The sequence below is a fragment of the Triturus cristatus genome, chromosome 4_2, assembly GCF_964204655.1.
Source record: "Triturus cristatus chromosome 4_2, aTriCri1.1, whole genome shotgun sequence".
In the NCBI taxonomy this organism is placed as follows: domain Eukaryota; kingdom Metazoa; phylum Chordata; class Amphibia; order Caudata; family Salamandridae; genus Triturus; species Triturus cristatus.
Window position 1 is genome coordinate 213,061,714 of NC_140586.1, and position 21,612 is coordinate 213,083,325.

General features: G+C 43.3%; 1 protein-coding gene across 3 annotated transcripts in view; it reads right to left on the reverse strand.

Moving 5' to 3' along the window:
* Positions 1-21,612, reverse strand: part of SGSM3 (small G protein signaling modulator 3) — a 276,018-nt gene that overhangs the window by 108,929 nt on the left and 145,477 nt on the right. For all 3 annotated transcript variants that reach the window (XM_085601237.1, XM_085601236.1, XM_085601238.1), the window contains 4 exons: positions 16,897-17,092; positions 15,187-15,332; positions 13,928-14,155; positions 1,240-1,294 (listed from right to left, as the gene is read on the reverse strand). In XM_085601237.1, the coding sequence (XP_085457363.1) occupies positions 1,240-1,294; positions 13,928-14,155; positions 15,187-15,332; positions 16,897-17,092 (625 nt within the window). The remainder of the gene's footprint in view (positions 1-1,239; positions 1,295-13,927; positions 14,156-15,186; positions 15,333-16,896; positions 17,093-21,612) is intronic.

Here is a 21,612-nt window from a genome sequence, read left to right on the forward strand (position 1 = left end):
GGCAACACGTTGTTTGGCAGTCGTGGTATTTGCTATTTCCCGCCTTAATGCTAGGTTCAGGTTAGTGATGTTCCTAGAGAATCTTTTGCTCCAGACCTGAAGTCATCTGAAATAGAATGTTTACTCTGCTAGTGTTGAACTTATGGGGGATCTGACAGTTAATTTAATTGTGATCACACTGGAAGGCCAAGATCTCCTCTGCAAAAGCCTCACTGTGGGACCCAGTACAATCTTGGTGGTCCGTTTAAGGTAGTACTGTGTCAATCTTCGGTCTCTTCAGGACCGGATGTTACTTTTTAATCAAAAGGCCTGACAAGCCAAACACACACTTTCCTTTTGGTCACTCGAAGGCCAGAAGTTATAGACTCAGAGCTGTTCTGACCACAGAAATTAGTTTTGTACAATTGGGCAAAATTCAAAGGTAGAGTTTTCCATCAACCCTAACCCCAAACAACCTCTATCTTGATCCGCTGTCAAAGCAGTCCAGCCATGAGGGGGTATACAGAGTGTAAAATACTAGCCTGAGGTGTAAACTCACTGAAACAGCGGCAACCTGAGGATATGCTTTCTACTAATACTGCCATGCAGGAGGAAAATACTTGCTGCTAACACTGCATGTCACAGAGGAATATTACCTACTCTCAGTGTCAGCCATTGGATATTATACCTTTTCTCAGACCACAGGGGTATTCTGGCAGCTACTATTGCCATACTTGAGTATATTTTCTCTTAATACCAGTATAGAGGGGCTATTCCCACTGCTAACACTTTTATCCCAGGTGGCATACGAGCTGCTAGCACTGCAACCTGTGAGAGTTACCCTCACTCCTAACACTGTCAAACCAGAGGGGTATACTCATTGCTAACTGCATCAGCAATAATGAGTGTACTCGCTGCCAACACTTCCAGCGACAATGACTATACGTGCTGCAAACACTGCCAGCCATGAGGGTATACCTGCTCCTACCGCTCTCAGACCAATCCACTATATTCACTGCACTGGTGGAATACTCAATGAAAGTTGTGTTCTTTGGGCCCAATCCAGGAAAAGAGTCAGAGTACATTTATGGATTGAAAAGCAGGTACAAAATACCCCTCTCGAACTCCAGCACACACTTCAGATCCGTTATTTGGAAAACGTTGGAATAGAAGCCTCATCCCTGGGTATGCAGATTATTCCTTCATAAGCATCCATTTTAAGAATGCATTAGGAGTCAACTTGGAGGCTTCCTCTCTTACCGAAAAGCAGAGTGGTGATCCCAGATTTTCTACGCTGGCTTTGCCGTCTGACAATCTACAGGATGAGAAAAAATAAAGGAACTGGTATGAGGTGAATTAAATCAATTATACAACTGCAGTATAAATATAAATCATAAGACTACAACACAGATTATGCTTGGCCTTTCAGATGCATTTTGTACAACAACCAAGCTTGCAACCTGAAAGTGGGAAAATTTGTCACAACTACGCAAACTGCTCTTTTAACCGTACTTCAAGAAACTTTATGCACAAAAAACATTCTACTAGGGTGTGGGCATGAGTAGCTGTCTGCTCCATAATTATTTACACATTATCAGCTACAGGCATGATAATTCATAGCATAAAGAGTGCACAATATGGACGATTACTGACACCATAACTGTCTGATGGGGCACAGTTACTGGTACATAGGCTGATGGGGCATGGTTACTGGCACACCAGCTGATGGGGCATGGCTACTGGCACAACATCTGATGGGGTATGCTAACTGGCACACCAGCTGATGGGCCATGGTTACTAGAACACAAGCTGATGGGGCATGGTTACTGGCACAACATCTGATTGGGCAAGCTGACTGGCACACCAGCTGAAGGGCCATGGTTACCAGAACACAAGCTGATCGGGCATGGTTACTGGCACACCATCTGATGGGGCAAGCTTACTGGCACACCAGCTGATGGGCCATGGTTACCAGAACTAGATGGGCCATGGTTACTGGCACAACATCCGATGGGGCATGCTTACTGGCACACCAGCTGATGGGCCATGGTTACCAGAACACAAGCTGATGGGGCACAGTTACAGGCACACCAGCTGATGGGCCATGGTTACCAGAATACAAGCTGATGGGACATGGTTACTGGCACAACATCCGATGGAGCATGCTTACTGGCACACCAGCTGATGGGACATAGTTACTGGCACAATAATAGGGCCTTATCAGTGGCACAACAACTGATGGAGCATGGATAGTGGCACAATAACTGTCTGATGCAGCATGATTACTGGCAGCAGGAACATGAATACGGCCGCAATAACTAAGTTTATCTTTAATAATAGCAAAAGGAATACAACAAACAGAGTGGTAGGTGCAACATCAAGACAGCAAGTTAAATCGATCATGGTAAAATAAATCAGGTATATGTATAGCCAAAGTAAAACAGAGTAGTGCAAGTCATGTCCTTGAAAAATAAACATACAACCATTAATGGGGTGGCCACATGAGAAAAGAGGTGAGTGAAGGAAGTCACCCCAGGAAAGCAACACTTATTGTGCATTTTGAAGATCGTATCAATCCCAGAGCGCTACTAAGTATCATGCTCTGAGATGGTGAGCTAAGTGTGGAGAAGGTATCAAATATCTCAAACGAAATGATGTAGCGTGCTGGATTGAGGAGTAAGTGTCAACGGTGTCTTTGCAGAAAATTGTATCTCACAACCAATATTTTTGCACAGAGAGAGAACCATGGAGCCACGTCAACATCACTCGGGTTTTCACTTTTTATAGCAGTAGCACAATTAAACGCCTAGTTTGTTTAAGTAGATCAGCAGCATATCTCACCAGTGAGATATGCGGGGATGGCTCTATAAGAGTGTAGTGGAGACGGAGGTTCAGGTACTCACATTGCTATGTTAGCATAAGCGTCTTAGAAGTTAAAACACCATCTTGCCACTTTTGCACACAACACTGCTGATAGATGTTATTATATGAAATCTGCTTGCTTGCTTTTTCTTCACATGAGAACTGTCTGTTGTTCACATCCCTAGATGTGCACCGCGAATTTGGTCTGAACATTGTGTACAGACACAATCGGGGCCAACAAACAATGTATGCTTTCAAATTCAGGTTGATCGGCCCACGCTCTAGCCATAACACGCACACAGCTGCAAATATCTGAAATTCGAGCGCCTTTAATATTGCAGTTTGCATGCATGAGATACGCACTTTGGAGAAGACTTTTTCCAGACACAGAGCAAAGCTGATCCTGTGATGTGATTAACCTAAGCTGATATTTACGGTATGGGGTTCCCCATTCAAGCCTAGAGATCTTCTATTAGTCTAATAATACTAGCTTATTAGCGAGGGGAGAGTGGTTGTATTCCACTATCATGTGTAACATGATTTCTCCCTTCATTTTCTATGGTATTGTAACAATGCTGATGGTTTTATTTTGAATCATTTGTCTGCTTATGTTAGCCAAAGTACTGCATCTTAGAACACGTAGTTTATAAAATAAACATTGTAAACTTTACTGTGTCTCTGATTACTCTTTTTGTGGACTGATATGAGAATAATAACAAACAGGTATTTCTAATTCCCACCATTCCTGAGAGTACTCCAAGTCGCATGTTCTGGGTTGTCTAATCATTGGTAGCTTCGAGATGATACGGAGAGCGAATGTGACACTGATGCTAGTCGGACAGGGGTTCTGGGTACTGAGGTGAGTTTTTGGTACACCGCAATGCACTGAGGTCCTGGTTTCCTGCGCAAAGTTCTGTGCATGAGCAGAATCCCTGCAACATGGCGCACCTAATGTTTGGTCTTATGATTTGAGACACCTTGGTAGTGCTTATATTAGTCCACGACGCCCTCACTCTTGTTTCCGGATAACGGGAGTGACGGTTTTGACCTACCTGATAGTTACTCTATAGGTTCAAACAAGCTTGTCAATTAAAAAGGTTTTTTCTATTTTGAACCCCTGTGCTACAGTTATAATAGATTGTTTTTCTTTTCTGTGTCCTTATGGCTGCAGTCGCTATTGCGGCGCATAGCCGCGCACCTCTCCGGCGTCATTTGACGCAGTTCGGGGTGCCGGTCGATGGGATGGCTGTTATTTTTGTGGTGAGTGCCGATGCGTCATATCCCGATGAGTTGTTTTACTCTTGGGTAACTATGCCGGCGGTGAATGCGGACGATAGTACGTTTCACTCCTATACTCCCACGCAGGTCCCAGCGAATTATACGCCATATAGGATGCAGGAGATTCCTATTTCGGCTTGACAGCATCGTATTTGGTTTAATAGCACCCTCCCCCACACGGTTACAATGGTTCGTTTGGGCCCTTAGTCCATTCCAGGGGCCACGTGGCCGGTACTGGACGGATTTACACCTCATCCTCGTTATTTAAATGCCACGGTGGATGAGTTACGTGTACTCCATACAGCCCTGATTACAGTAAATCGGGCTTTAGTGCAATACATTTCAAGCAATGTGCAGGTTGGGGCTCCTGTTGTTGCGGGACAACCAGCTGGTCCGGCCGGGATCGTTATTAGTCCCGTCATGGTTAATTCGGTAATGGGCAAGCGCCCCCAAAATAAGGACGATTTACCTTATTGGCTTGCTGAGAAATTTGACCAGCTGGAAGCAGTATTTCCACACTCTACTCCTGTGGAGAAACACAGGATACTCACCATTAGTTTGCAGAAAGACTTAGTCCCAGAAGTGACCGATTGTGAGAACTAGGTTAAGGTTTTTGTAGCGGTCTACTCGAAGTGCTTCGGCACCCCATCTATGGCCGTACTTCGTTCCGTGATCAAACGTGTTCAAGATCAACACGGTACGGAGGCAGCGGTCGAGTTGGGAATGAGACTTTTCGGTGTGTTCGACGTGGTTGCCTCTCTCATCCTTAGTAACCTCAAGGGAGATGCGGTACACTTTCAAGTGGCAAACGGTTTAGCTCTCGTGGACGATGTCGATAAACCCAGAGAGTTGCCTAAAATTATTGCGGAGGCTTATAGAACTATTGGCCGCAGTAGTTTGGGGATTAAGCCTAATATTATCATTGCAGATGTGCAACAGCAAACTAAGGCGGGTTCGTCTGTCAAAGACGATCGTTCAGCTTTTCCTAAACAGAATTGGAGAACTAAGAAACAAGGAAAACAGCAACAGAAACAGGGGTCTCGTCCTGAGTCTCCGGTACAGGCGACTAGTGAACGCACATATGATTTGCGCGATCGCACTAGAATTAGGTCACCTGATAGAATTCAGGTTACTGAACAAAGGTCTCCTCGTTCTTCACAGGAAACATCGGCCTCACAGTCTGGTGGCGGAGAACGTGGCAAAGGTTGGGGTGCCCAAAAAGGACGAGAGCAACCCCATCAGCCTAACGGTAAGGGCAAGCAGGACGAGTTTGCACGTCAACGTCCCCCGTTTCAAAAAAAGAAGGTTGCTGCCCTAACAGCGATGTATGCCACAGATAGTGAGAACGCAGCTACAGAACCTGACATGGGCACTAACGCTGCTCGACAGCGCAGCGGAGGTTACAGTAGTGCAGCAAGCACTGCGTCCATATCTGGAGGCAACATCAACTGACACGTTCATTACTGTAGAAACTGCGGATACTAGAGTGGCTCCCCCTGACAGACTATATGATATAGTCCTTTTAATTGAGGGTGACGTACAACGTACAATACAAGGGATTTTTTGGGATAATCTGACCTCTACATATGACATTCTACTGGCAGAGGCGGACTGGCCCCCAGCTTTCGTTTTGGCTGCTTCTTGAGGGGAGGAGGTGATCCTCCCCTCTTTCGCGCACACGGTGCCAAAGGATCACGCTCAAAGATTTGCAGAAGAGTGGGCCCAGGTGCTTGCTCCGGATTTGTACCGTACTCAGGTTGGGTGGGATAAAGTGTCGCCAAGCCATGAGATTCCTTTACGGTCTATGCCCCAGCCGCAACCCCAATATCCCATGCGCCGCGAAGCTCGATCTCACGTCGCGGAAATCCTTGAACAATTGGAATATCATGGTGTTATTGAAACCTGTGTGTCACCAATGAATAATCCTCTATTCACTGTAACTAAACCTGATGGGTCGTACCGCTTAATTTTGGATTACCGGCATTTGAACTCTCATTGTCGGACTTGTGCTGTACAAAATACCCACAGTTCTGCCCTCGCTGATAGTCTCGTGAGAAAAAGGTTTAAGACCGCACTTGACATATCTAATGGCTTTTTCAGCCATAATCTGTCCTCTTATTAGTAGTCAATGGACAGCCTTTACCTCTGGAGGCAAACAAAAACAGTTTACGAGATTAGCCATGGGCTATAAAAACAGCCCTGGCGTCTTTGCCGCGCGTGCAGTCTCTCTGTTAGAGAGCATTGACCCTGATGCGTACTCGGATGTTGATGATATCTATCTCACAGATGACGAATTATGGCCGCATCTGTGTCGCGTGGACCGCATTATTGTTATGTTTGCGGACTTCGGTTACAAATTCAACTTTGCAAAGTCACACATTGCAGAGTATACAGTGCTGTTTTTGGGCTATGAGCTCAACATCGAAGGTCGAGGATTAGCCCCTCACTTCCTGGAGAAGTGCGCATGTTTGCGTGCTCCGACAACACTGAAAAAACTACAATCTTTGCTGGGTTTCCTAAACTTCGGGCGTACTTACATTCCAGATTATGCCCAGCGTATCAAGTCGCTATATGCCTTGGTACAACCTAATTTTTCCAAATTGAGCTGGCTGCCAGAACATTCAGCTATCTTGCAATGTTTGCAGGCTGACCTTCTTGCTTCGAAATACTTACTGACACGTGATAACCGCACTAACCTGGTAATAAGAATTGTGCCTGGCACAGTGGGTTTCACGTACTTAACGTTCAATAAGGGCGATACAGTCCCCATTGCTTACAAATCACACTTGTACACTTCGGCTGAGATGCGTTTTTCCACAGTCGAAAATGTTTTGACTGCAGTGCAGATGGCAGTTCTTAAGGAGAGAGCACTGTCGCAGGGGAAACGCATGTTGGTTGTCACACCATATCCTGCTCTTGAGGCAGTGACGAAAGCCAGTGTACCTAATTCTAAAGCTTTGCATCCACGTTGGATACAATGGGCAACGTCCTTGACATCACCTGATGTCACTTACATCTTTGATGCCTCATTGCAGACTCAGGAGTACTTGCAGTATGAATCCGTTCATCCAGCTTCTCTGTCTTTGCGCCCACTTGAGGATTACCATTGTGTCATATATACAGACGGTTCTGCGCAACCGGCAACGGAATCAAAGCAAGCTTATTCGGCGGCCTGCGCAATTGTGGCTGGTACCTTCGTGAATGGTGAATTCAAGTCTGATGTCGTGCATACGCAGTCATTGGGTGATTGTAGCGCACAGTTGGCAGAGCTACGTGCTCTTGTGCTTGCACTGGAGTTTGCTGATCCACGGGTTACAACTCTTATAGTAAGTGACTCGTTTTACTGTGTTCAGTCTTTTAATGACAATTTATTGTTTGGTCTCAAAATTAATATCGTAATTCCAAGGGTAGCATAATTAAGTATAAAATGCTTTGGGTTTGAGTGGCGGAACTTAAACAGAATCTGACTCTCGTGAATGTGATTCACACTCTTGGGCACCAGCGAACTGGTGTCCACGCTGTCGGGAACAGCTTAGCTGACGAAGCAGCGAAAACTGCAGTGGCAACATATCTAGTAGCAGCAGTTACGAGATCCAAAAGTAAGATTGATGAGGATATCTTGGCAGCTATTGCTGCAACAGAGAAGGGAAGTAATTACCCTAGAGGTTTCCCTACTCGGTACTCTTATCATTTAAGTCCTGATAAAGTTCCCTATGTGAGAATTAACGACGTTGGTGACAGGTTGATTCCCAACGCGGACTGCAGACTTTCTTTGATAACAGCGGCTCACGAAGGTATGGCCTCTGCCCATGCCGGCGTTTCAGCGACTGTTACTCTCTTACAACAACGTTACTGGTGGCGCGGATTGTATAAACAAACTCGTGCTTATGTTCTTAATTGTGACATTTGCCAGCAGATTAAACCTTCAACTGCTACGCGCCCACCACAAACGCAGTTGTACATATCTAATAAACCACTTGGGTGTGTTTATTTAGATCACTGCGGTCCTTTCTCCTCTGATACTGCGTATAAGTACATCTTAGTTGCAGTAGATTCGTGCACACGTTTTCTTTGGGTATGGCCACAAAGGAGTGCTGATGCTCGCACAGTCATCAGGGATTTGCCTGTCTTTGTGGGAATGTTCTCGTGTGGCACCCTTCTTCTGACCAAGGTCCTGCGTTCACCTCTAAGGCGTACAAAGAAGCCATGAGATCTTTGGGGGTCCAAGTCAAATTTTCGTCTCCATACCGGCCTGAGGGCAATAGTGTTGTGGAACGGATGAACCGTGACTTAAAGCAATCCCGGACAGCTAGGGTTTTAGGCACTGGCAGGAACTGGTTAGCCCATCTGTATAACGTACAAAGTGCACTTAATAATCTCCCTAGAAGGTCTCTGGGTGGGCGGACCCCATACGAAATGCTCTTTGGCATAAAGATGTTTGTCCCGGACCTTGATGTTCTAGACATGGCGGCGTCAGCCGCACCCTTTGACATAGATCACTGTGCTGTATTACAGAATCTACAAGAGACCAGAGACAGTCTTGCAAAGGAACACTTGCCCTCCACAACTGATGCTGCGCTTCAGATTCCGGTAGTCGGCTGGCTACCTCAAATTGGTGACCTGGTCCGTGAGAAGGTGGAGAACAAGAAGGAGTTTGGCCCCTCTTATCGTGCTCCAGTACCAGTGCTTGGCGTGCAGGGTACAAGAACAGTCATTTTACCTCCACTTCCTGGTCGCAAGGATAACAGGTACATCTCCATTGACAATGTCAAACTACAGCGAGTGGCCGAATCTTCTTAGTATGACTCCAGCGGTCTCTTGTCCAGCGATGCTGAGAAATTCTGTTTTGGCTCCGACAAATACCTACAGACCTGACATTGCCATCGAGATGCTAACAGTTACTAATCCTTTGTTGCCTCCACCGGCTGGTGGTGGATCTGAAGATACTGAGTATGCTTATCCCACAGATGTATCGTTGCCTGGTTTACAATCAACTGCAGTTGACCAGTCACGATTTTAATTTGACACTAACTCTATGACTTCCAATCCCCCATCGAAAGTTACTATTTTTGCTACTTGGTTTAAGAGACATTTTTTAATCGCCCTCTTTACTTACATTTGACTGTTGCTCATAAGTATCTTTTTGTTTATGTCCATTGGATTTGTGGTGATATTTTTTCGTCTTGTAAATGGACACTATCTCACCGAAAGAACTGCAATTAGACTAATTGATGGAACTTTGGCCCCCCACTCCTCATCGCACATCATGAAAAGGGACCAGACTTTTGTGAATATTACTGCCTGTCCTGTGTTGGATGGGATTGTGTGGGATGCTGTTAAATTTCAAATTCATGGTCCTACAGAGGTGATTAATGTCTCAAATGTTCTACGTGTTTCTATGGGAGATGTTGTGAAACAAAACATCCGCTCTTATGATTGGGACGTCCAGGCCATAGAAGCACTGTTTTCGGATTTGAAATATTATGCTGCCTTTGATGCTGAAGATTTGTATTTAGACACAGCTAATTATGGGGAGCTATTTTGCTACCAACACTATGGTAATCACTTCTTACATAAAGCCAATACATTTAGAAATTTTGTTAATTACACGCAATGGGAACATTGTCCCGCGCCAATTGAAGGTAGCTCTAAAACTTTAGTGAACAAATTTACATATTTTACGGATTTCAGTGCATCTAACCCTGAAACATTTTATTTTAAATTAACTGCGGAGCCAGCTTATAAAGTTAGACTGACTTCGACTAAATGGCTATATTCCAAATAAAGGGTTATGAACTGTGGAAAGATACCATTGAACTTAAGTCACTTTGGGGTTCTAAACCATGGCAGGTACAAGGAACTGAGGCTCTACATCGTGCTTGCCTTATCCCAAACCACATGTTATTTTTTAATTCTACCATTTTTCAAACCACCTGCTTTGGATTGGCTACTTCTAAAAAGATGAATTCCCCCTCAATTCCTGATCTGGGTGCTTACCCAAATGGGATAATCACAGAGATCTGTCCCTTGCGGCGTTGCAGTCATATATTACTAACACATCCTTCAACATTTCCAATTTAAATTGTGACGGTTGGTTGATATGGCAGAAGAGCTCAGATTCCGGTCAACATCGTTTTCTGGGTCTATACCCTGGTTATACACAGGATAGAGTGGACCCACGCTTTGAATCTTCCCATTCGGTAACTACCTATTCTATAGGGAAGTTATGTCAGACCTGGCTGCGACATTTCACCTTGGCATCTGTTAAACCTCATTTATCAAAATTGCATGACAAAATAGATTTTAATGATTTCGTTAAGGGTCCTGTGGGTGGCAGGTCCAAATGATGGGTATATGCTATCTATAACGCAGTTTGGAAATTATCGTAAATTGAAGCGGCCTCCAGAATGAGAGCTATTGATCAAGCAAATTTGGAAAAAGTGCTAGCTGTTATCGATAATAGCATTAACACCCTTTCTTCCAGAATTTTCACATTAGATAATATTGTTTCATCTGTTGTGGATATTGTACGGGATGATATGTCTGTTTTATATCATGGCCAAAATCAATTGCGTTCTATAATGCAGTTTGCATGGACTTTGCAAACATTGAAGGCTGGGAAAGTTCCCTGAGACTACATGAATACATCTTCTTTATTCCTGCCGTTTAATCTGACTGCAAAACAACAGTTCATGTCCATGAAAGATACAAAATACTCATTACTGTATATTGAAAAGTTGGAACCTTTGCCTTTCTCTGTGGCCGAATTGAACTCCGCAGTGTGGCTTATCCACGGGTTGATCACCTTGCCATTTCCTTTGTTTAAGTTCAGTTTCTGTATGAAACATTATGCCCTAGGCAGGTATGAACCATTGGGTACTGCTTTTCTGCATGAAGTTTGGTCGCTCCCATTTACGTACAGATGCATGAGAGATGGTAAAGAGGTTTATTTGAAAGGTGAGGAATGCACTTCCACACCTGATCACTCAGTCTGTAGGCACATCCAATTGCATGGTGCATGCAACGTTCAGGCACCGAATTTAGATTGCATTCTGAAAGGGATTCCTGTGCCAGATTTTACGCCCACTTTTACATTGTTAGCTAACGGTAGTTATTTGCTTTTAAATAATGAGGCTTGCTGCGGGATGCTAGTGGGTATTCCCTACATTGTGACTGTCTCACAACGGGTAGTCTGCTGTAAGAATGTCCTTTTCCCGCTCCCTTTGGGAGGCTGGATTTATCCATCTGGCCTTCCATCCCAACCTTGAAAGCAGAGTTCAACAAGATGAGCAGAATAAGGGCTCTATTGTCTCAAAAAGAAGTCGCTCCGACTTCCTCCCGTGAAACACTTGTCCTTCACGTAGCAAACACCCGCACCGAGGTGCATGCGCTTTTAAATACTGATCTCCCCCTTCATTTCGGTGCTCTAATTCACACTATATTCAATGCCTCGTCAACAACTTGCTTGGCTCATTTTTTCAAAGTTGTGGGCTCCGGCCTCGTGACCTCTTTCCAAACAATTTTTGGTGTGATACCGGCATTTTTTCATTCTATTTTTTCCAGCGTCTTCGGCGGGCTCCCGTTGATTCTCGCCCTTGCGGCTGGTGTACTCCTGTTGGTCTGCTTGCTGCGCAATGGTTGCACAATATGTGTCACACGACAGCCGGCCCCAGGTGCTTCATCTTCGTAACAGGATGCTTGAATATTATGGAACGTTGCCACTGGCCACTTTAAGCATAGCCTATGGATTGTCCTTCCTGTTTTCTTACTTTACTTGCGTGCAACCTGTTTTTCATTGCCTAGATTGTCCCTTCGAATGGGCTCTGGATCTGTGCCTGTCGAACTCGGTGTCTCCTGCCCTGGATTGTGATCGACTGATGAGTCCCTTAGTGGCTCATGAGTTGGACTGTTCTGGTATCAGGATTATGGCCTGTGGAGCGGCACATGGAGTCCTAGGGAATTGGGACATATATACGGCATCGTGTGACTTCTTGGCGAGAAGTTACATCGAAGAACTCGCAAGTTGCCCTCTGATTATCCTAGAGGCTACAGTTATCGAGGAACATGTATGTTCATTTACTTTGTTAGACTGGATGGCGGACACTTTTACCGAACATTATAATGACTTCCTCTTGGAGGCTGTCGCTACTTATTGTGCTTACACGTTGATGGGTTAACTTGGAAGTCGACCCACTTCCGTTATTTACACAACCTTTTTGAGGTTTTTTTTTCTTCTCTTTTTTCTTTGCTTTCTCTTTCTTTCTTTTCTCTCCTTTTTTGACTCGCTATTTGGGCTTTGCTGCACTTTCGCGAGATATTACATCAAGCGTTTTTTCTTTTTTCCATTTTTTGTTCTGATTTTTTGTACTTTCACTGCCATTTATACGGATTTGCAATACATGCCCTTGGTTCTGTCACTGTTAAACTCTGCGTTCCTGAATTGTATCCCTGTTTGTTCGTGGTCCGATCAAGGGGGGGGGGGGGGGGGGGGGGTGTAGTGGAGACGGAGGTTCAGGTACTCACATTGCTATGTTAGCATAAGCGTCTTGGAAGTTAAAACGCCATCTTGCCGCTTTTGCACACAACACTGCTGATAGATGTTATTATATGAAATCTGCTTGATTGCCTTTTCTTCACATGAGAACGGTCTGTTATTCACATCCCTAGATGTGCCCCGCGACCTTGGTCTGAACATTGTGTGCAGACACAGTCAGGGCCAACAAACAATGTATGCTTTTGAATTCAGGTTGATCGGCCCACGCTCTAGCCATAACACGCACACAGCTGCAAATATCTGAAATTCGAGCGCCTTTAATATTGCAGTTTGCATGCATTAGATACGCACTTTGGAGAAGACTTTTTCCAGACACAGAGCAAAGCTGATCCTGTGATGTGATTCACCTAAGCTGATATTTACGGTATGGGGTTCCCCATTCAAGCCTAGAGACCATCTATTAGTCTAATAATACTAGCTTATTAGCGAGGGGAGAGTGGATGTATTCCTCTATCATTTGTAACATGATTTCTCCCTTCATTTTCTATGGTATTGTAACAATGCTGATGGTTTTATTTTTAATCATTTGTCTGCTTATTTTAGCCAAAGTACTGCATCTTAGGACACGTAGTTTATAAAATAAACATTGTAAACTTTACTACTGTCTCTGATTACTCTTGTTGTGGACTGATATGAGAATAATAACGAACAGGTATTTCTGATTCCCACCATTCCTGAGAGTACTCTAAGTCGCATGTTCTGGGTTGTCTAATCATTGGTAGCTTTGAGATGATACGGAGAGCGAATGAGACACTGATGCTAGTCGGATAGGGGTTCTGGGTACTGAGGTGAGTTTTTGGTACACCGCAATTCACTGAGGTCCTGGTTTCCTGCGCATAGTTCTGTGCATGAACAGAATCCCTGCAACAAGAGTTTGAGTGATCTCACCTTAAAATAACTATTTAGGAATAAATTATGGCACAGTAATACCTGACTAGTCAAGAATGGCTAAGTGATTTTGTTTTTATTCACTTTCTCGAAGAGATTTTATTTTATTTGTGTTTTCAAAGTGTTAATTTTTGTAAATGCCTGCATTAAGGGTTAATTAATATTGTTAATACAAATAAAAAATAAGGAGTGAAATGTTTAGAAAATAAATACCATAAAGCAAAACTACCTAAACAGTAGTGCTGCATCTGCTGCTCTATGTCCTCCCCTACCAGTTCTGGTCCTAGGAAGTACCAGAGAAACAATTCCAGATGGAGCACGTTAGCAGGTATCCTACCCCAGCTACTTTCTGATCCGCAAGCTCACCTTGGACAAGTTGCTCACACCGCCCACAGGGGTTAGCAGCTGCCCCTGGTCGGCAATGAGGTACGCTAGATGCTTACGTCGCTGCACGTCCACCGCCACCTCAGTCAGAGAGCCCGCGACTCTCATGGCCTCCGCCAGCAACAGGTCAGCGTCTTCGATCTGGCACGGGATGTCAGACAGCGTATTAAAGATGGAAGCAGAGTTCTCTGACTGAATCAGCTCCTCTTCCTAAGGTGGGGAGCGGGGAGAATAACGTTTAATGAGTCAATACTAAGAAGCAAGGTTTAAAAGTAAATGTACATTGAAAAAGATGGGACAGAGCAATTCCCCTTGTCGCTTCTACGGACCTTGAGTTTGACAGAGATACAGCTGCAGAAATGACACCTGAACCAGATTATAAGTTGAGCTGCAGTATCCTCTAGTGGAATTCGGCTCCACCACATTACACGTCCAATTGCGTTTAAAAGGGCATTCTACATTTGCTGACTGTAATCAATGTGAGCTAAATGACGACAAAGTTAATTAGTCACAGGAACTGTCCCAATGGGACTCTACCACAGCAGACTGTAATCAGGGTGGCTTAAAAACAGCGGAACCTGGTCCTAAATAACACTCCTAAACTAGCTCGCAACTACTATAAAAATCCAGACTTATCATAGGACACACTTATACTGTCAAAGAACCATCATCAATCTACCTAAATCAAGAAAATCACGACAACGAGGTCACATCCAATGCATGAAGAGATCTGTCAAAAACAGTTGGCATATGGGAGAACGTTACCAGAGTCCATTCCTGCAGATTATGCCCACAGCCTGACTATATTAAAACTACACCCAGAAAAGCAGTATTGACATAGGGATGTCTGTGGTACAGACCATCCAGTGGATCACTGTTCTCTCTCTGAACTTGCTCTCACCTCCGCAGACTGATAAGACTTATAATCTAGACAATCTAGTAGGGCACACACAAAAACGCTTTCCACATAGACTCATAGCAAGTACAACACCCTTCCAACGAGGCAGTCCATAGCGGTGTAGCATGCTATCTTTCGATAATGTGTCTAAACGTTCCACAATGAGGTATAAAATGCTATATAAATGCAATTACATTACAAAACATCTACCAGGTGATTTTAGTGGATGGGAGTGCTGATTATGGCAGCGAGGACAAGGCACCGCTAACTCCTCATACTGTAATTCTTCCAGGTGAGGCCAGAGATCAAACAAAGACAAGGCTTTATGAAATTGGGAACCTACCTTCATCTTGAGCATGCCGAGTGTGGCCTGAAAGAGCACCAGGGAGCCTTGGTAGAAAAACAGGTCCCAGATCCGCAGCAACAGCTTAATGTGCACCACGCTGGCGAAGGCTGTCAGGAACCAGTGCAAAGTGATAAGAGAGAGCTCTGCAGGTGCAAAGGAGACAACAAAAGGAGAAAAGGTATTATCTATACTATGGTGGGAAGAAGAACGAAGAACATATGATCATTATCATTACAAAGCACACAAGCAGAAGGTGACAAAAAAGGACAAGTGGAGAGAATTTCAGAGAGAGATGTATAAATGTGTTTGTGAGGGGGAAGCGGTAGGACAGAGGTAGGGGCACAAGCATATTACCAACATGGAATTTTAGGTAAAAATATTTTCTGTTTTTCTATGTTTTTTCACGCCGATGTCGCTGGGGTGGTTTAGCAAAGCGTTCTCTATTCAAATGTGGAGGACAGGATAGACACAAAGACACAGGAGGGAAAAGTAAGAAGTTTACTAAATCAATTCGCATCTGGACAGAGGTGTTCATGTGAGAGGGAAGCTGCATAAACTTTCAGAAGTACGCCTATGCAAACTCACTCAAAACGTATGAGACAGTGACAAAATAAATTACCTGTGTTAATTATGAACATGCCATGAAGGGGAAAAGAATGCAATGTAGAGTCTGTGTGGGTACTCTAATACCAAGAACAGTTCCTTGAAACGCAGAACTTGAAAGGAGCATGCAGCAAAATGAGTAGGGCCATAACACTGCCTTAGGGCAAGCATGCAAATGACTTCCACCTTCAGTGAATGAACAAATGAGCAATAATTCTGCAGTTCCCTAAAACAGGAAATCCTCAGAGGGGCTCAAGGAAGCATTAGCAAATATACTTATTTCTCTTTGTTATAAGGGAGATACAACTCGATAACCCCTGCACTAGGTCTTTAGATCACCATACACTCGTGAGAACAGAAAGGAGCTAAGATGGTCGGCAAGGCAGAATTAACCTTTCCTTCCCATAGCAAAGGGACCTTTCCACAAACATCTCTAGCCTCACCGAAGGTATAGTTGCAATTCCTTTTAATGTGTTGTCTTGTGTGCATTTACTGCATTTAAATATCACTGAGCACTATCTTTAAGGTACTTTTACAATAAAATATTTCTTGCATCTTCGAGTGGGAAGCAGTAATCCCAGTTGCAAGACTACCAAAGATAATGTAAGTCTAGTGGTGAGTCATGAACTGCAAAGGGCAAGGATGGCCTTCCTTCCACCCAGTGATTATCAGACCACACAACCTGCCTACAGACAAATACTGTTCCAAGCACAAAGAGAAGGTGAATGGGTCACAGAGTAACATAGGAACTCCCAGGGTGTGGTGACCTGGAATAATGTCACCTTACTTCTATCCTCTTCTCCCCACCTTAACCACAACTCTGTTAGTCATCCGTCTGCTTTCTGCCCACTCTGCTTCACTGCATCAGTCCACCATACCTCAAGTGCTCCCTCCCCACTTCACCCTCCCCACTTTCCCCAAAGATACAAGATCGCGGATGCTCTCTTTTCTGCCCCACTATTCCCAAAGCCCACTAGCTCTGCCAGCAAACACAACCCTCAGACTCATTAGGAACTTTATTAGCTGCTCTCTGCCTCCTGCCACCAAGTCCCATGTTGCCTGTCCCCTCTCTATAGGCTCATAGGTATCCTGCCCCTCACTCACCGATGTCGTGCTCCTGTAGCAGCTTGTCCAGACGGGGAAGATACTGGACAATGAGTTGGCGCAACACCCGCTGGTCGGTTTGTACTCCCATCAGAGTAGTGCTAAAGTAAGAGGCAGGCACAAGGTCCTCGATGATGGCACACATCATCCAGAAGGCATCTTCCTCCTCCAGGAAGAGCAGGAGGCAGGCAGCTACCTAAGAGGGCAAGAGAAAATTAAGTAAATACTGAGGCCAGGGTCACATCTGGGAGGGCTTCATCACATTGAGGGGAAATGAAAGGCAGGGGGAAAGGTTCATCGATATGCACAGGATGGGAGTTCCTCTTACTTAAAGTATATAAGGCAAGTTAAGACAGAAAAAGCAGTGCTTCTTGGACTGTACCCCTATGGCTGACCTACAAGGGGCATGGACAGAAGCGGAGAGCACATCCATGAAATCCGCGGGCAGGTATTGATGAAATCCCAATCCAGACTCAGGTTTTCATTTCTCTCTGGTTGGATTCTGTGCCTTACACCAAACTTGAAGAATGGAGAGTGCATTTAATTGGGGTCTAGGTCACAGTTGTTGAAACAGTGGGGGTGCTAATCGGGGCATTAGTGCACCTACTTACATGCCCAGGGAAAGATCCTGTCTAGTACTGAAAGGAACCCATTGATGGCTGGCTATTCAGCGAAAGACAATCATGAGGTGGGGAGCGAAGTTTGTGGTTGGGGCAGGATGCAAGGGTAAGTGACCTCAATTACAATTTCGTGCAAAATTAAACGTATGTTTTCACAACAGACCCGAACGTCAGAATGGGAATTTTGTAACACTTTTCCTAAACACTTCAACAGCCTTCTGCACATCATTATTGGCCTTTATTTTCTTTAGCCGGCCCATTCCAAAAGGTTTGCAAAGTAATACCTGTCCTACCTGGCACCATTTTGACACTCTTTCAAAGCAGAAACAGGATATTGTGGCACCCAACTCAAAACAGATGAAATACAGTCACATGGGACTCTGCAGAAGATGACATGCTGAAGAACTAGCATTACAAGTAATACTATACAAGACGGATGGCTGGGTGAGAATTGCGCAGAGTTGTGTGACAATCAAAGTACAAATTTGGGTAGCTCAAAGGTTATGGTAACGGCCATCCACCATATACCAGAAGGTATAGAATTCCTACACCATTTAAATTGAAAAAGAAATATATCCTGAGCAAATTCCACAGTTAGTCAAAGTTCTTAATCAATCAACACCAAGAGATCTTCTTAATCTTCTTTTATTTCTTAAAACTTCTCCAAAAGCAGTCCTAGCAGCCAACACGCGTTTCGTCTTTTTGTGGTGTAAATCACAGACTTCCTCAGGGCTAGAATTTATAACACACAAAAGAACTGTATTACAATTCCATGTTCTTTCCATTGTTGAGTTAAAGCACAACAAACCTAACACACAGTTTTTGGAGCCCAAACTTAAAGATAAGAGAAAAGAGAGACAAAGAACATTTTTTAAATGTGAGATGTGAATGCAAAGGAATGCTAATAGGTGAGATATGTTAGCTGCCATTCCTAATAGTGCATATACCAATGTAAAAATAGAATAAAACACAAGAGTACAGTCGTAAACGACTGTGTAATTAAAGAACATAATTTGCTGATAGCGAGAGTATAATTTCAAGGATCAATCCACCAAGCGAAAAGACCATGAGAAAGAGAAAAAAATGAGAGAAAAAAAATGAAAAGATAAAACTGAAAACGAGTGCACTTACCCAACAGAAAAGTTTTTATTTAGAAATAGTGAAAATTCTAATACTCCCTAGCTGGTGGTCAAGTCGAGCCAGCGTGCCTCATAGTTAGGTGAGCAAAGGCCAAGTATCAGAAGTAGTAACAACAACTAAAAGACTCACCTAATTTTAAACAGTGTTCGACCAATAGAATCCAAAATTAAATAGCAACTATAGTGAAGTATATTAAGTTTCAGAGGATCTGTGAAACGAAGGAACCAAGGACTATTGTTATCCAAATGAGAATATCCAATAAATGAGAAATGTAAGTATGTCAGTTAATAATACTCACATAATATGGTCCTGTTCCATGAGTCAAGATATATAGTCTCTCAAGCTTTCTTAAATATTGCAAGAAAAACTTAAAAGGTACCCTTGTAATAATAGAGATAAAATACATGACCACAACTGATATGGTTATATTAAAATTATATCTCACATGATTTTCATGGGTGTTCATATTAAAGTTAACATGGTATTAAGAACGGATAATCACATAAAATATTGTATGGGTTTTTAGTCAGATAAAAAGTCATAAAAAAAGGACAAGAAAACAAGCGGTTTCACTAAGAGAGAATCTAAATATCTATGCGTCCATAACATGTTCATCAGGAATCGGATTATGGATTAGTTCAAATTTAAGAATAATGGCCTATTAGGAGGTCATGGATAACAAATACATAGGTAAAGTAAACGGAAAAATAATCGTCTTATTGTAAGTCCATTGCAATATAATCAGCAGTTTATGAAAAGTACTATTTAAGAAAGATTAGATAAATAACGAAGCCCTCGGTGTATAAGGATAGTCGTAATGGGAGTAGAAAACGAATAACGGCAGCAATAATGCCTGCAGCAAAATAGTGTCAAAATGAATGAGTAATCATAAAACACCTAAAGTAAAACGGGAGTAAAAACAAGATAGGCATAGCATCAAAATCACATCAGAATTCGAAAGGACCTAGTTGCAGTGCCAAAGAATGAAACAGAAATAAATAATGATATATAATATATAAACTATAATTTAACCGAAGAGTAAGACGGAAAAACTGAAGCATCATAATTGTGTGAAAATGCAACAACTCGATTATAGTAATCAGAGTCAAGATATATAATCGGGAGCATGTCACCAAAAATCACTGTATAAAGCAGCATAGCAAATTGCGAGGGGTGCAAAAACGGCGTCTAGCATCGGCGCCATGTTGAATCTTGCTATAAATAGTACAATATTCTATCGTAATGAAAGAAGGACTTAGCAAGTAAAAACCGACGTAATGAGAACCGCCGCCATCTTAGAAGGGTAAAATGTGCCGATATTAAAATTATTGCATCTCTATCCGAAAAGTACATCAAAACAAATAAACTTCAATTTCAAATAGGAATTATAAGTTCTATGATATCCACAGTTGTTGTATAGTATCCGTATCTGCAAGTTCTATATATGTTTATGAAAAGACACCTCTATGCTGGCTCGCAACCAAAAGAAAGACAGAAAGTACCGAAGAACCATGTTTGAAAAAAAGCATTACAAGTAAACCTTTTTATACCATCATCAAGTGCATGTTTATTAAACAGTTCCAAGCAGACGTCATTTAATTAAGAAAAGAATGAATAATGACCCTTATCCTCATCACAGGATTTTAGGATTTGGAAAAAAGACAGGTCAGCAACAACAACTGCCCCTCAAGATACAACTTTTTTGATAAAGTTGTCATTTTCAAATTACGCTTTGCAAATTACAAATTGTTTTTAGGCATGAGTGTAGAGTCTGGAACGCTTCAGGAGAATACATCTGACTTCTTTTGAATACGCGAATTAATGAATGCTGGGATTTCTAGAGCGCAAAGCTACTCTGAGAAGTGTCCCAGCGTTGAGTGGAATGTAAGAGAGCAAAAATGTCAAATTACAGGTTAAAAAGCCAAGTCTTGAGTAGCTTTCTGAAAGGCTGCTCGCTTGCAATTTGACGTAGTTCGGCAGGCAAGCTGTTCCAGGCTAGGGGGCCCAGGAGGGAGAAGGAGCTACCTCCAGTTTTTGCTCACTTGACCCTTGGAACTTTAGCTAGACGGCAATGGGAAGAGAGCAGACTTCTGTGGGGAGTACAGCACAGGTTCCTGGAAGATAAGTATTCAAGTTCAGAGTGATTCAGAGCTCTATGCATGAAGACCAGAGTCTTGAATAGGATCCTTTTTAAACAGGAAGCCAGTACAGTTTCTTCAAATGACAAGAAACTGATGTTCGTCTGAGTATCTAGAGGACCAGTCATGCTGCTGCATTTTGGACAGTTTGTAATTTCTTAACAGATATTGTGGAAGACTGGCATAAAGGATATTGGCATAGTCCAGTATGGATACAATTAAAGCCAGGATAACAGATATCCTAATGAACATGGAGAGGAGCTACAGGAATTTTTTCGCCATACACATCAGACCAAAGTAAGTGCCCACAACTGTGTAAATTTGATGTTTAGTTAAATTCATCTTGCGTATTTTTTTTTACTGCTTCCGCTTGGGCTTGGGGTGGGCGGCATCTGGCCAGTGAGCTCACGGGTTGAGAGTAAAGTTATGTCTGAAGCAAAGTACTTCTGTCTTATCAGTGTTGACTTCTAGCTGATTTGCAGGGTTTAATGGTGTTTTGTGCAATAGGATCACCGTTCGTAAAGTAAAATAGAAGCCCAGTGTCATCTGCGTAAAATACTATCTTGTCCCCAAAAGACTCAGCCAATGGTGCTGGCAGGGTCAAACAGATGTTAAACAAGGTTGGGCCGAGCCCTGAGGCACTCCCACAGGACATTACTCAAAAAAGGTGGCATCCAGACCACTTGGTATCCATCTTCACGAAAGGATTTCAGCCATGTCAATGCTGTGCCTCTGATGCCAATGTCGTGGAGACGGGCAAGTAATCTAGAGAACGGGACCGTGTCGTAAGCAGCAGACAGGTCCAGCAGTAACAGGAC